The following is a 16,410-nucleotide window of genomic DNA, read 5'->3' as shown; positions in this document are numbered from 1 at the left end:
AATTGAAAGAATCAAAAGAAAAATCGCGAATTCGTATCTTTTTCGATTCTAGAATATAAGAAAATTTGAATAAAATACGCGACGAGAATTGGGGAGAAGCATAAGTTAAACGCGTAAAAATATTCAATAATAAACGAACTAGGGATGAAGCTATTATTTCAATACGCGATGCACTGACTCTAGTATTTACTAAAATTCAAAAATTCTCGTATAAATTCCGAAAATAGATTATTAATTACGGTAAACTACTGAGACGGTTTAATTTAGGGTGGGCATAGTGCACTCGTTCCAAATCAGCTCACAATATACAATAATAAATCAACTAACTACTTAACATGCAATTCATGCAAATTCGTTGGATGGTAAATTATTAGTAAACAAAATTCAATATCAGAGAAAATATATGAAAAATTTCAAATTAATTTCAATTGCTGGAAGAAAAGTAACGAAAAGGCAACCTCTCAAAGTCATTTCAATATCCTATTCGACAAGTCTGAAGAACAACGATGACTAAAATTCAAATGTTTATTTCCCTAAACCTTCAAAATAATTTCGAAATATTTTATTCGAAGCGGAGTATTCCAAGTCAGTATCGATAATTGAAGAAATTATTTGATTGTATTTAAAAGAACCGAAAGGAGAATATTTAAAGTCTGATATTAAATGTCTAGCAAGTACCAGTAATTGGTAAAATGATTTATATTTGTTTTAAAAGGAAAATTTCTAATAGGTATTAGTTAAAATGAATTGTTATTCAGTCTATTGTATTGAAATTCTAATTGATTCTAATGTATACAAGTGTTACAAGAAGGCTGAGTGTGTACAGGGTGGACATAGGCTAGCTAGTAGCCCCCGACCACTCTATGAACTTTAACGTCTATACTCGAAAGTGTATCGTCAACACTAACACGTTACCCAGATTATCCAAAAATTGAAGAAGTTACTTTTAAAATTGAACATTCTACGGTGTTTCGAGAGATTTGATAATCATAGTCGAACCTTAAACGAACGTTCAAACGAAGAAAATTTTCCAAAAATCATTTCGTACGTTATTAATCGATAAAACAAAAATTCATTGTTGAAAAATAAATATTTCCTGAAAATCTTCATCTTCCATACAAGATTCAAGATTTTCCCTAATTAAGAGTAATTTCAAAAGATTATCTGTATAAGCTATTATTTCAATACGCGATGCACTGACTCTAGTATTTACTAAAATTCAAAAATTCTCGTATAAATTCCGAAAATAGATTATTAATTACGGTAAACTACTGAGACGGTTTAATTAAGGGTGGGCATGGTGCTGCTTTAGTTTGAAATGATTTATAAACACATAATTAACAGAGGAAAAACCGTGAAACGGCAAAACGTCTACATTCTAATTGTTATAACATGTAAACAGAACTTTAAATTTAGTGTAAACAGAAAAAATATATAATACAATTTATTTCACGGTATTGCAACAAATAAACGTTGAATCAATATTTAATTCGTATAAAAACAATTATTTAACGTAATAATTTTACCTTCACTATGGCTATTTTAAATTTACGACCAAGGGTCAACCTGATTTCTAATCCTTACGAACTTTAAATTCAGTCTAAACTGAGAAAATATATAATACAATTTATTTCACGGTATTGCAACAAATAAACGTTGAATCAATATTTAATTCGTATAAAAACAATTATTTAACGTAATAATTTTACCTTCACTATGGCTATTTTTAATCTACGACCACAGGTCAACCTGATTTCTAATCCTTACGAACTTTAAATTCAGTCTAAACTGAGAAAATATATAATACAATTTATTTCATGGTATTGCAACAAACAAACGTTGAATAGATTCTTAATTCGTATAGAAACATTTATTTAAAATAATAATTTCACCTTCACTATGGCTATTTTAAATTTACGACCAAGGGTCAACCTGATTTTTAATCCTCCGAACTTGATTTCACAACGAGAAAGTAATAAGATCGTTGAAACGTACTTATTTGTCAAAGAAACTTGCAAAAATGTATAAATAATAATATGTAATGTTTTAACAAATTTTTGGAAGTATAAATTAATAATAAAATTGTGAAAATTAATAAATTATACGTTATTATAACATTAATAGAATTATGACTAAACCGAAGTTCGAAGTCGAGTATTTAAAGTCTGATATTACGTGCCTAGCGAGTGCCGGTAATTGTTAAAATTTGTTTAATAATTAGTAATAGAAATTCTAATTGATTCTAATGTATACAAGTGTTACAAGAAGGCTGAGTGTGTACAGGGTGGACATAGACTAGCTAGTAGCCCCCGACCACTCTATTCACATCTCAGAACCTTCAGGTCAAAATATGCCGCGAAGTGTCTAGGGCCCAGTATAAAGGGTGAATAAGTTGGCGGGACATCGCCGGGTCCATATATACCTGCGGTACCCTCTCCCCAAAGTCATTAGCAAAATCGTCGGTTAGGTCAGGCGGGAATCGACTATTTTTCGCGGGAAACCGATTAGTTTTCGCGGGAAATTTCTGTTCTTAATTTATTACTTACAACAATCTATTATAACGCTACATAGAATCATTTATACGTTTCTATAACTTTATTCAATGGATAACTACGTTTCAATGTCCTCGTTACTTACTGGTGGTTTAATTAATTTGCTAAGGATTAAAAATCAGGTTGACCTGTGGTCGTAGATTAAAAATAACCATAGTACAGCTAAATTTATCGTGTTAAATAATTCCTTTTACACGAATCAAAAATGTATTCAACGTTTGTTTGTTATAATATCGTGAAATGAATTATTTGTGCAGTTCTGTGCATTTTCTGTGCAGTTCAACCTAATTTACTAAAATTCACATTGCGAGACAGTATACTGTAACAAGTAGTAACAAGCAAACGTTGAATAAATTCCTAATTCGTATTAAAAAAATTATTTAACACAATAATTTCAGCTTTATTATGACTATTCCTGATAAATGACCACAGGTCAACTTGATTTTTAATCGTTATAATCTTTAAATTCAGTGTGAATAGAGAAAATGTGTAATATAATTCATTTCACGATATTATAACAAACAAACGTGGAATACATTTTTCATTCGTGTAGAAAGAATTATTTAACACGATAAATTGAGCTGTACCATGGTTATTTTTAATCTACGACCACAGGTCAACCTGATTTTTAATCCCTACAAAATTAATTTAACCACGAGTAAGTAACGAGAACGCTAAAACCTATGTTTCCATTGAAGAATATTGTAAAAACGTATAAATTGTTATATGCAATGTTATAACAAATTGTCGGAAGTATAAATTTATAACAAAATTGTGAAAATTGATAAATTATATTTATTTCATGGTATTGTAACAAGCAAACGTTGAATACATTTTTCATTCGTGTAAGAAGAATTATTTAACACGATAAATTTAGCTGTACTATGGTTATTTTTAATCTACGACCACAGGTCAACCTGATTTTTAATCCCTACGAAATTAATTTAACCACGAGTAAGTAACGAGAACGCTAAAACCTATGTTTCCATTGAAGAATATTGTAAAAACGTATAAATTGTTATATGCAATGTTATAACAAATTGTCGGAAGTATAAATTTTTAATAAAATTGTGAAAATTGATAAATTATACCGTGTTACGATATCGGAAATCTCCCGCGAAAATCTCCCGCGAAAATTTCCCGCCTGACCTAACCGACGATTTTGCTAATGACTTTGGGGAGAGGGTACCGCAGGTATATAAGGACCCGCCGATGTCCCGCGAAATCATTTACCCTTTATACTGGGCCCTAGACACTTCGCGGCGTATTTTGACCTGAAGGTTCTGAGATGTGAATAGAGTGGTCGGGGGCTACTAGCTAGTCTATGTCCACCCTGTACACACTCAGCCTTCTTGTAACACTTGTATACATTAGAATCAATTAGAATTTCTATTACTAATTATTAAACAAATTTTAACAATTACCGGCACTCGCTAGGCACGTAATATCAGACTTTAAATACTCGACTTCGAACTTCGGTTTAGTCATAATTCTATTAATGTTATAATAACGTATAATTTATTAATTTTCACAATTTTATTATTAATTTATACTTCCAAAAATTTGTTAAAACATTACATATTATTATTTATACATTTTTGCAAGTTTCTTTGACAAATAAGTACGTTTCAACGATCTTATTACTTTCTCGTTGTGAAATCAAGTTCGGAGGATTAAAAATCAGGTTGACCCTTGGTCGTAAATTTAAAATAGCCATAGTGAAGGTGAAATTATTATTTTAAATAAATGTTTCTATACGAATTAAGAATCTATTCAACGTTTGTTTGTTGCAATACCGTGAAATAAATTGTATTATATATTTTCTCAGTTTAGACTGAATTTAAAGTTCGTAAGGATTAGAAATCAGGTTGACCTGTGGTCGTAGATTAAAAATAGCCATAGTGAAGGTAAAATTATTACGTTAAATAATTGTTTTTATACGAATTAAATATTGATTCAACGTTTATTTGTTGCAATACCGTGAAATAAATTGTATTATATATTTTTTCTGTTTACACTAAATTTAAAGTTCTGTTTACATGTTATAACAATTAGAATGTAGACGTTTTGCCGTTTCACGGTTTTTCCTCTGTTAATTATGTGTTTATAAATCATTTCAAACTAAAGCAGCACCATGCCCACCCTTAATTAAACCGTCTCAGTAGTTTACCGTAATTAATAATCTATTTTTGGAATTTATGCGAGAATTTTTGAATTTTAGTAAATACTAGAGTCAGTGCATCGCGTATTGAAATAATAGCTTCATCCCTAGTTCGTTTATTATTGAATATTTTTACGCGTTTAACTTATGCTTCTCCCCAATTCTCGTCGCGTATTTTATTCAAATTTTCTTATATTCTAGAATCGAAAAAGATACGAATTCGCGTTTTTTCTTTTGATTCTTTCAATTTTTCAATTGCATTGCGCATTATTGCAATAATTTCTATCGTTACATTTAATTTTAATTGTTTAGCAGCTTTTCTGCTGCTATCGACCCTACATTTTACTGACACTTGTGGAATCGATCCTACATTTTTATTTTTTACGTGGAGGTAGGCCGACTCTATGTGATAAACAATTGGCAACCAAACGGTGCCTCTCCTTCTACATTCGACGGATAATGTGTACTGGTATTTAATGTAATTTCTTAGCAATTTGTTTTTGTAATTTATCCAAAGCGATATATTATGAAATTAAATTAATCACTCAATAAGTTTTAACGTTAGATTGTTTCCTCGATATGGCCATGGTGGTCATCAGTGACTGGAGTGCCTCAAATGTTTAGAATAATTAAAATAAAATAAATGTTGTCAACTAAAAATTTTGAACGTCATAGCTAGCTAGACATTATTTTCAATTGAAAAAAAAAAACTATAAAGCATAATACTGTAATCCTATGCTTAAAATATATTTTCTTGTGGCCGCCTGACAGCAACCTGTAAATCTGGCGTGACAGTAACGTGTTAATAAGTAAATGTTGTTCAAATTATGTCGTGCTTTATGTCATTTTCATCAGGAAAATCTCACCATGTTAAAAAAAATTCCAGATGAAAAAAAAGTAAAATTAAAGAAATTATATTTTTCTATTATGATTTGTGGAGCCGTGAAATCTCGTAAAGGAAACCGACTGGTGTAGCGTTACACGCTTGTCTGACTGCGAGCGAGATAACATGGACGCAGCAATGACACAGCCTAGGCGTAGGACCATCTATACTGTCACTTGTAGAATCCAAACTTACTGACTCTTGTAGAGAATTTACTGTATTTCCACGAATTGAAGTTTGCCCTCCGCGCAATTTCCCAGAGAACAGGTGACTTCCCTGATTTCTTTGTCTCAGATGAATAGGAACAACCCTTTACCTGCACGGTATTTTGCTACGTGCAACAATATTTTACTACCCATCGATTAGGGTTTCCCCCTTAGGTAGACGGTTTTGTACAGGTTTCCCTCTCCGCGGGAATAGAAACATCAGCGACGTAGAAGAATTGTAAAGTCCCGACGAAGCGATGCGAGAGAATAAATTTACCAAGGTAAAGAACTTACCGAGGAAGCATGGTACGAAGACGACGGTATAGAGAATAATAAAGATCACTTTTACGTCGGTTCTGTTAAAAATGTACTCCTCGTTTACTGTTACGTTGTCCGAGTGCGAAAAAGTTTCGTTGCCCATTGAACTTTTGTTACAGTCTGTCATTCTGAAAAAAAAATGTACAATCGCAGAGAAAGAGTGAGAGGAACGGTGTTATTAACCCTTGCACGACGAATGCAGGGTCATTTTGACTCAACAGCGGTAAAGTTATTACCTTTGGTACAGGAAATACACCTATCTTATGTATCAAATGTAAATAACCAAGAAAAATATAAAATATACAGGGTGATAGATTCAGTACGCTAAAATAAGAAAAACAGTTCATATAAACATATGCCCGATGCGACTTTGTTTCCGAATTATAGCCGTTTTTGTCTTCCAGTAATTCTTACGACTCTGTTGACTGCTTCTTTTAATTATTTACAAGTAACGCTTTTTATCTCATGCACGAGCTTCTGGTCTGCTATATAAACGCTATTTCGCAATTTGTTTCAATCAGCTTAATCATGTTCTTGGTGGTAACAGCACGTATGGCAATTTGCTGATACATTTTATAATAATTTCGAGTGATCGTCTAATACCTTTCAGAACAATTTCAATGATAATTTACATCGATACGTTTGGAAGCCCGCATTCTAGCCGAGGGTCACCACTTTGAACAATTTCTGTGAAAATGATTAAATAACAGGTTTCACATGAAAACGGCTACAATTCGGAAATAAGCTCATATCGGGCATATGTTCATACGAACTTTTTTTCTTATTTTAGCTCAGGGGTCGGCAAACTGCGGCCCGCCATTAGTTGTTTTATCGCCCGCCAGTTATGTTTGTGATCCAAGAATCAAATTCACTATAACTCAGCACTGACAAATGAACATTTACAATCAACTTTGACGATAGGAAATACAAAGTTTTAACTACAGTTAAATGAAATATTGTCGAAAAAGAAAGAATTCCATATTTCGCATTAATAAATTGATTTGTCAAAAAATTTTTATTTGTAGTGAACTACCTACATACATACACACGTAATAATCTGAATTTTCTCTCTTGGCCCACAAAGCCAAAAAATATTTAGTATCCGGTCCTTCAGAAAAAAAGTTTGCCGACCCCTGTTCTAGCGTACTGAATCTGTCCCCGAGGTTATGCCCACATTTTCGGAAACAGCCTGTATATAGTTGACAGTATACACATTTATACCCAATTCCTTCTTGAAACCCGCGTACGACAGAAATTTTGCTCTGGGTCAAAACGACCTCCCGCGTCCGTCTAAAACCATTCGCCTTCCGAGGGTTAATCTATAAGCGTGGAAATGTATAAACGCAGAAATTCCAGTTATACACCATGCCCGAAGCGAGGCGCGTACCGCAATTACCGCAGTTTCCGCAGTGGTTAAAGCGAAGTTTGATCGGCTTTGAGCATCAGATGCGATCTCTTAATCCTATCGGAGTATGTCAGTCTAAATAATCGTGAATCGGATAGCACTCGTCAGGCAACGCTATCCCTACAGGAAAGTGACACTTGCGGTTAACGGAAAGCCGATAGAAACCTGCTGTTACATGTAACAGTTGACAACGCGAAGCCGTTTAGACGTCGAACGACGATAGTAAACTTTGCAAGCTGCAGATTCGAGTCGTACATTCTACAAAGTAGCGAAGATTGGATGAAACTTTGGCGGGAATATTCGAACGACTCGGGTGCAAAGGGAGAGAAAACTCGTTTGAAGTTTCGCGGAAAGGAAAAGCAAAAGAACTTTTCATAATTCTTTGATCGCTTCTTCAACAGGAATCGCCTTTTGACGAGTCGATTAATTCTCAGATACGATACGCGGAAATTAATGATATGTCACGAAGCAGCTGTGAAACTGAACGTATCGATTTCCGTTGCTCTTTGCATCTCGTCTACTACGCCTGCTATATATTCGCGTTGAAAATTTCGCAGTCACGAACGTGCAAACAGGAGAACGTGCCGTTGCATGGCTTTCCTACGAAACCCACCTCTGTCCGTTCTTCTTTCCCGTTTCGCTGTCCGGCTAGAGACACCGCCGTAGTCGATTAAAGCCACCGAAATGGATAAAACATGACTGCGTTCATCCGACGAACTCGTATTATTTCGTCAACAGGTGTGCAGAGTGTCGCATCGTTTGCAGATAACAGGACTGGTCGGTCATTAATTTCTTCGTTACTATTTTTGCACTGTACACATACGATTCATAGTACATGCGCGTAAACACGTATTTTTAAATAACACCGGCTTCTCGATTCGCGATAATCACCCGTGTGGTATATCCGACGATCAATCTTCACTTTATCAACGATACCGGTCGTTACAATATCTAGAAGAAATTTCGTAGATGATATCGCCGGATTGACGTATTTAATGCGTCAATTATCATATACGTACGTATACTTGTGTGCGGACATATCTTAAAGCCGGACCGTTAATTAACGGTGAATAACACTCGTAGTTAAAGTGAACAGCGACGAAATACGAGTTACTTTGATGATTAAAATACGTCCAATCGCGTAGCCCTTTTCAGGATTAATCGCTTGAATTTTCAAAACGCAGCATCCTGTGCCCGCGGTGTCGCGTGAAACGAAGCCACTTGTAAAATTGCATTTCCGACCGGGTTCTATTACAAATTCCATCGGTACTGCCTGGAGAGTTACAGTTCGCTTGTGTCGGAGCGCACGAGGATGCTCGTGAATTTATTACATCTCTGTGGGAATCGTGGCGAATAATAATCTTACCTTGGTTACTTCTGACGAAAAATCTCAGCTGTCGTTAAAATCAACGGAGCCTTTTCGATTCTTCTACGTGCATACGTACGAATCGTCGTCGTGTAAATATTATAGGAATACCCGAACTTGTAAACCCAGCAAGGAGCTTCTATTCCTCCGCTTATCGCGATAACTTGATTCAATTAGGTCGAACTCCATAGTGGGCTTGTTCAGAGACAGAATTATCCAACTGATTCTCCGATAATCATTATCCGGTTGGGAATCGTCGATCGAATATTTTTTAATTACTTTCCTACGGATCGGCGTAAGATATTAGGAGAAATCGCGGTTCAACGCGGGAACCTCTCGTTCTTTCCTTCTTTCAACGAAAGAGCTGCGAGCTTGGTCGAACGCGAGAAGGAAAGTGTGTAAAGAATGAAAGGGGTTGAAGAGCTGAATTGTTTTTCCCCACGGAAAATGCGTGTTGGTTACAAACACGTATGTTTGGATATGGGAACGGAGAGTAAGGTCGCAACGACGACGTCTCCGTTTCGCGCGGCACTGAAAGCACAGAGCTTTCATTCAGAGCCACTAGCCCGCGAGCTGACCGAGAATCCTGGATTTCGCGCAGGCGTTACATCCTCTTCTCTTCGTTTCTTCGTCCCGTGTGAAAACTGAAGAAAATGAACAGAAAAAAGGAACATTGTAGCTTTCGCATATCTTGCGACTTGCGTTCGAGTATGGAATTGTAATTTGAAGAAGTAGAGAAGATGAGCGAAGGGAACAGGTCGAATTCCACGCCGATTTCGTTAACGCTCGCAGATACGATTACCGTCGAGTTATCAAGAAAGTGGGGGAACTGCGATAAATACGGACAGTCAAGGCTTGACCGATTTCTTAAGACTATATTCTCAACAGACTCACGTGTCAACAGTCTCTCTTCGATTTTCCGCGATTACTCGCGAATGTTAACCCACGTGGTCGGGATTCGTGTTTAGAATTTTCGAGCATCAGCGGAGCATTGTTTCTTTACGTGACATTAATAATTCAGCTCGTTTACTGTGAGAAACGCGACGGTGTGTGTGTGTGAACGTTATGTAAAGATTTAACGTGCATAAGAGAAAAGTTATTGCATCGAGTATCCAGCATTGCAGTGTGACGCGTCGAAATAATTTTCAAGCATGCTGAAGTATACGACGAAGAGCACGATGTTTCGCGAGAGAAGTAAGTTTACGACATTTGGGTCACGTGCTGCGTCGCGAGCCGCATTTCTCTAAACTCTCGTCGTACTATCAACAGAGGAAGAGGAGTTTTAAGAATTCAAGAAATACTCCTGTGCTCTCTTTTTACACTTTTCCAGTGGCACGATGCGGCAAAGACTCTTTCTACACGTACACGAAGCGAAGGTTGCCGATTTTGTCTTGGCTCAGAACGTACAAGCTCACGTGGCTGCCTCAAGATGTATTGGCCGGCTTCACGGTTGGTCTCACCGCTATTCCGCAAGGTATCGCTTACGGTATCGTTGCTGGATTAAGCCCCGAGGTAAATTCAAGCGAGCCATCGCGTGTCGTTTATATCGTCTCTCGTGTTCACTCATTTTTCACCCTTTCTTCCCTTAGTACGGTTTATACGCCTCTTTCATGGCATCCTTCGTCTACATTATTTTCGGTTCCTGCAATAGTATTACCATTGGACCAACAGCTATCATGGCGACAATGGTCCGTCCTTTAGTATTGAATTACAGCGCGGATATGGTTGTGCTACTTTCCTTTTTGAAGGGCTGTATTATAGCGTTGCTAGGCTTGTTCCATTTGGGTGAGTAGAGAGTAGTAATGAACGCGATGCAAGAACCAAATAATATCGTATTCTCTTCAGGTTTCCTCCTGGATTTCATTTCGTTGCCTGTGATCACGGGTTTCACAGCGGCAGCTGCCATCAACATAGCCGCTTCTCAGTTCAAACCGTTGTTAGGGATTCCTGGTAGAAGCGAAGATTTGGTAGATTCGTTGATCTCAGTTTTCTCGAATCTGAAAAAGATCCGCTATCAGGACACGTTGCTCGGTACAGCGACGATATTGGCTCTAGTCATATGCAAGGTACGTACTTGCATACAGTTCCAAGGGGAGTGACACGATGCGTCGTCGGCTTACTGTTCCGCATTCCCTTCTATCGAACTAATTTTCACTTTGACATGTGCACAAGAACTTGCCGGGACGTCGAAGTGGCACTTGGCCACAGAAGATTGCTTGGATCGTCGCTCTTGCGCGTAACGCCCTGGTGGTCATCGTAGGAACTGCCATGACGTATATCTTTTACGTGAACGGGCAGGAACCGTTTCAGTTAACCGGTGAGAGGGATAGAAAAGATGTTTAACGTAACGTAAAGGCGAGGGGAGGAAATTCGGGAAAGAGAAACGAGAGAGACATTTCCAGGATCGATGGGTAATGGATTGCCTTCGTTTGGACCGCCACCATTCACGATCACCGCCAACAATAACACGTACAACTTCACTAGTATAGTGACTGCGATGGGAACGACTCTTATCTCCGTTCCAGTTGTATCTACGATCGAGCACATGGCGATAGCAAAAGCTTTCGGTATGCTATGTATCAAACGGTTAAACGACTGTGCAATTACGTATTATAGTGTATAACAGCGGATGAACGTTGCACGTTTAGCAATGGGGAAATCTTTGGACGCCACGCAGGAAATGTTCGCGCTGGGATTGTGCAACATGTTTGGCTCGTTCGTTCGGTCAATGCCAGTCACGGGTTCTTTCACTCGAACTGCTGTCAATCATTCCTCCGGAGTTAAGACCACATTTGGAGGTCTTTTTACTGGTGTGTACTGTGTACTATACGTACATACATACATACACCTGTGTAATACGAAATAAACTCATCCCGTATAAATTTTTCCTTACAACGACGATCGTTTGTTTCAGGTGCTCTCGTGTTACTTGCATCTAGTCTCCTTACATCCACGTTTCGTTTCATTCCTAAAGCCACTTTGGCCGGCCTTATTATATGCGCTATGTACTACATGCTCGACTTTAAAACGTACGGTGTACTATGGCGTGCCAAGAGTAAGTAAGTTACGTCGTGATAAATGACACAATTTCAATTTCAAACGCTGACACGACTCTATCTTTTCCCAGAGATCGACTTTTTCTTAATGCTGATCACCTTACTGTTCTGCGTGTTTCTGAAACTCGAATGGGGAATTATTATCGGTATAATATTAAATCTCGTAGTATTGTTATATTTCTCGGCACGACCGCCTGTCTACACCGAAATCGAGCAGGTGAAATATATAATCTGTTAATTATGAATTATTATACGTTGAACGTACAGTTCCGAGTCTCTATTTAACATTCCAGCTGGAAGATAAATCCGTGATACGGGTTATGCCCGAGGAAACTGTTACGTTTCCAGCGGCGGAAAATTTCCGAGCCAAGATAATGAAGCTTTCCGAAGAAAATTCGTGCGATGTTCTGCTCGACTGCAAAAATTTGAAGAGGATCGATATCACGGTGGCAAAGGTGAGCCTTTTTCAACGGGGGCTTTGCCTTTCTCCTATTCTCATTCTCAGTCGCACAAATCTCAAAGGTGAAACTTGGAAAACTCTTCTGTTCATTTTGTAGAACCTCAAGCTGTTGTCCAACGATCTGCGGCTTCGTGGACAAACGATCGTCTGTGTAAATTGCCACGATAACGTTGAAGCTGTACTGAAAACCATTGCTCCGGACCTCCGAATAAATTTATAAAAATTTCAACAGGTGTATGAAATCGCGTTGCGTGAAATTTCGTAATAATAGATATTGTAACAACATGCATGATTTAACGTATGTAGATTGTAAACTCTGAAGTATAAGTCGGAAACAGATGTCGAATCTGCACGTCGGTCGATAAACTTTAACGAGAGTAGTTCGTATGTATAAACCGTTTAATCAATCATGCTTGCAAGGTACACAAAATACTGTTGTTTCGACGAAACTTTGTCGTTTGAAGGAAAATTTCAAAGGACGAAAGCTAATAATTATCGACGATATCGATGTTTACATAAAGGTTGAATAATAAAGGAGAGGTACACGTTAGATGTTCGAGATAATACCTGGATCGATTCTGTGAGTGCTTTCCATATGTTCTTCCATAGTTTCTTTGTCTAGTAATATCCAGTAACAATATTTGCAATATTGTCGTCGATGAAATTTGATGTGCGTGGATAGAGAAAGAAGCGTGGCAAGTTGCTCGTGGCAGAAATTGCATTCGAATCTTGACACCCGTTGCTTCGAAAGCTACGGTAGACCAACAAAAATCATCGATAAATAAGTGGATGTTGTAAGAACGACGATTAATCAACTTTAGATTCGGAGTCAGAGTTGAAGTCACGCCGAGTGTCACAATAATGAAAAACAACGTAATCACTTACGTTCATCGAGTCGTCGTTTTCGTCGAATTTCTTCTTTTCCGATATGACAGTGTACTGAGGCAACTTCGAATCTGAATTTTGCTTCCTCCGGAGCTGTAGAGGTAATACGATTGGATATTTTCCTTCGTCTAACTGAAAATACGTTCTTTACTGTAAAAATTTACGATACACTCTCTGTGTTTATCTGTCTAAACTTGACGACAATCTGAACGTCTAATGGCGCCAAATATCAACCACCGATGTCAATCTAACGTATATCTATGTACATACGAATCACGCTGAATGTTAAAAAATATTAAAAATTAAATATTCCCAGAATTTTAATATTAATTACCTATTTTTCAACTTCCTCGTTATTTTGTTTTAATAACGAATAGTTTTCAAAATTATTGTACGATCCAGATGCAGATTGCAACGATAGTTCGATTCATACCCGAGTCGGCGCCGAAATTACACGAATCAAACACCTGCGCATGACAGTTACGGCCTCGTTCGTTGCTTCTGAACTGTGCGTTTCGAATTCTCTCCTATAATTTTTGATTTTTTTCCGTTGGAAGTGTAAATCACGCGGAAATATATTTACGTTTCGATAGCAAAGTGTACAGTGAACATGGATATAGTAATGTTAAGTGCAATTTCGTTGGAATTTTCCAGAGAATTCGTAAAAATGTGCGCTTGATCAAATGTGGCATCATGTTCGTTTGTCCTGCTAGTAGAGTCATCTTCGTTTTAAACGTTCTCGACTGTCGTGCCTTTTCGTGTAATTTTTCGTTCCAAAGACACAACGCGTTCGAATGTTGAATGAATTTAAAACGGGCATAATCAAATTTACCGTGATTTGCGAAGATTTCCTGTTGGTTGCATCGCAATTTTTTTAATTTTTCCCGCGGTTCAAAGTGACGCCATGTTGGCTCTTTTCACCGGTAACATTACCTTCGTTTCAAAGTCTTGGCGTATCATTGCGATTGTGTTCGCGTTAACGAAATGTTATTTAATAACTAATTGTCGTGTAAATTCACGAATAAAACAAACAATTGTGTTGTTTGTTTCTGCGAGACAAGTGTGTGAAAGGAAACGACAACTGGTACGAACAGATAAGAGCATCGTTACGGCGTACCTTTCTAGAACATTGAACTGGCGGCCGAATGTCGTACACAAAGTCTTTTTTCGTCATCTTCTCGCTAATGTTTCGATTACAACGTAGATTATACTGCATGGCCTCTCCCGACGTCCAATCTGACGATGAACTTCTGCAGTTTTGGTGAGTGTTCATATTTTATAAATGCCACCATTTTTACGCCAGTCATATTTTTCAATGCTCGTTTGTTAAACCGCCTTATACACGTATAAAACACGTTTTTATGAAAAACAGTTTATTACGAAACTTATTTATTTGTCATAATGATAAATTACAGGTAACCCTTAAATTAATAATATTATATATCTTCAATAAAATCGTATCGATACAAGATTTTCCTAGTGAAAACGTTCTTGTTATTTGCTTTTGTTACGCGTTACTTTGTAGTTATTTTTCATAGTCAATAAGAATCTGTATTTGCGTGTTACCGAACGTTGCGCATAATAAAAAATTAAAAAAAAGGAGAAAAAAGAAGTAAAACACGAGCTAAATCGCGTCCCTAACTTATGCCTCGTGACAACCTGCAAGTTACTTCAAACGAAAAAGTTTATACTTTGATCATTAGCTGTACTGTGTGATAGTCGTAAAGAATAGGGGAAGCAAGTTCTCGCGTACTGTAGCCATTAACGTTCTCAACCACCGTGTATATCGAGTAACTACATTTAACAAATAAATAATCGTTTATGCTATGGCGTGTATGATTAATTGCATATGACTAGAGACACACACAAAGATTCGTATCGTTTTTTTTTTTTTTTTGTGTTTTATATAGTTCAACGCAAGAATTGTTTCGCAATATGTAGTATGTATATGTATGAAGAATGAGTTTTGAGAAGAAAGGAAAAATTTTCATGCTCAGAATTTCTCTGTTTCGTCACACGTACACGCTGTTAACATCCGGCGCAAATTCCAGTAACCTTCGTAAACACTCGACGCGTATAGCGTATACACATGTGCATAGGCCTTCAGCGGTGAAATAGGCATTCTTGAGGTCGTTGACCTTGTAAACGTGTCTAACAAAGCGATATTTCGATACTGTATTTACATCGATAACACAGATTCTTAAACGTGTTCAAGCTATTCCCTTGCTATAAAATAAATCACGAGGACGTGGTATCGCAAAGCGTAAAATGAAATAAAGATTTTATTTTCTGTAAAAGTGGTGATATCACTGCACGAATGATTCAGATGCTATTTAGATGAGCGTTCAAGTTGTATTTAGATTCTCTGTTGTTCCTTATAGAGGAATCTTGATGTAACAGCAAGGGTGCTCTCTCTTGCCGAACTTCGGGAAGCGTAGCTAGCTCTTGAACAGGGCTTCGTTGCCAGAGGTATATATTTCTCGTGGCCGCGTCTTGATAACTCCTTCTCCGAACCTAAAATTTCATCTTTATGTAAAATGATTGAATTCAGTGGAAAGGGGAAAGGCAGAACATACTTCTCTGTGATGCAGTTCATGCAGGTACAATGTAGACAGAGACATGTCGGCAGCAGTGATCTCTACCGATATAGAGAGATCGGGAGGTAATTCGTGACTCGATAAAAAGGTAGATGCGCCCAGAGATTGGTTCGATAAGCCTTGTTGCAATCCGTATAAGAGTCCTTTGTCGTTATAAGCTGGACTTTCAGCCTTCCTTAAGCCGTGTTGAACCAAATGCGACGAATAGTCAAATGTCATGCTCGTAGATTCGCCTCCAGCGGTGGCGGAAATGGTCGAGGTACCGGGTTGATGAGCGAACACGTTACTCATACTCGGTCCGCTTATTTGGTTCACCATTGTGCTTCGAATTATATTCGATACTATGTCGTTGTACTGGAATCATTCACATAGTTCGATTAGATAGAAGGTTAAATATTATTAAAGGAAATGAAGATTTTTCCAAATACTTACACCCGGTCCCAGGCCAGACAGACTATTTAAGCTAGTTAGAAGAGGGTTCATTTCACCACCGTGTATTCCACCGTGTATACCACCGTGCA

The 16,410-nt window shown here is 37.4% G+C and overlaps 4 protein-coding genes across 5 annotated transcripts in view; 1 reads left to right on the top strand and 3 right to left on the bottom strand.

The window, feature by feature from the left end:
* Positions 1–6,175, bottom strand: part of LOC108570139 (allatostatin-A receptor) — a 14,109-nt gene extending 7,934 nt beyond the window's left edge. The window contains exon 1 of the mRNA XM_017931928.1: positions 6,097–6,175. The gene's annotated coding sequence lies outside the window, so the exon portion shown is untranslated. The remainder of the gene's footprint in view (positions 1–6,096) is intronic.
* Positions 6,176–10,014: 3,839 nt separating this feature from the next.
* On the top strand, positions 10,015–12,627 carry LOC108570138 (sodium-independent sulfate anion transporter-like). Its single transcript, XM_017931927.1, has 11 exons — positions 10,015–10,085; positions 10,222–10,403; positions 10,481–10,676; positions 10,737–10,957; positions 11,064–11,208; positions 11,294–11,458; positions 11,540–11,701; positions 11,806–11,946; positions 12,019–12,164; positions 12,241–12,402; positions 12,505–12,627. The coding sequence occupies exons 1-11, from the start codon at positions 10,043–10,045 to the stop codon at positions 12,625–12,627; spliced, it is 1,686 nt and encodes a 561-aa protein (XP_017787416.1). The 5' UTR covers positions 10,015–10,042.
* Positions 12,628–12,954: 327 nt separating this feature from the next.
* Positions 12,955–14,565, bottom strand: LOC108570150. The gene is made up of 3 exons (XM_017931939.1): positions 14,410–14,565; positions 13,293–13,424; positions 12,955–13,158 (listed from the first exon to the last, which is right to left on the bottom strand). The coding sequence occupies exons 1-3, from the start codon at positions 14,563–14,565 to the stop codon at positions 12,955–12,957; spliced, it is 492 nt and encodes a 163-aa protein (XP_017787428.1).
* A 289-nt stretch (positions 14,566–14,854) lies between these two features.
* LOC108570147 (autophagy-related protein 9A) overlaps positions 14,855–16,410 on the bottom strand; it is a 4,770-nt gene continuing 3,214 nt past the window's right edge. The window contains exons 6-8 of one of the 2 annotated variants that reach the window (XM_017931937.1): positions 16,322–16,410; positions 15,869–16,243; positions 14,855–15,806 (exon numbers count right to left, since the gene is read on the bottom strand). The exon at positions 16,322–16,410 is cut by the window's right edge and continues 862 nt beyond it. In XM_017931937.1, coding sequence (XP_017787426.1) covers positions 15,615–15,806; positions 15,869–16,243; positions 16,322–16,410 — 656 coding nt within the window. In that variant the 3' untranslated portion in view covers positions 14,855–15,614. The remainder of the gene's footprint in view (positions 15,807–15,868; positions 16,244–16,321) is intronic. The other variant, XM_017931938.1, reaches the window with a different exon arrangement.

The sequence above is a fragment of the Habropoda laboriosa genome, unplaced genomic scaffold, assembly GCF_001263275.1.
Source record: "Habropoda laboriosa isolate 0110345459 unplaced genomic scaffold, ASM126327v1 scaffold80, whole genome shotgun sequence".
Classification (NCBI taxonomy): Eukaryota; Metazoa; Arthropoda; class Insecta; order Hymenoptera; family Apidae; genus Habropoda; species Habropoda laboriosa.
Note: the sequence above shows the minus strand (reverse complement) of the source record. Positions and strands in the feature narration are given on the sequence as shown.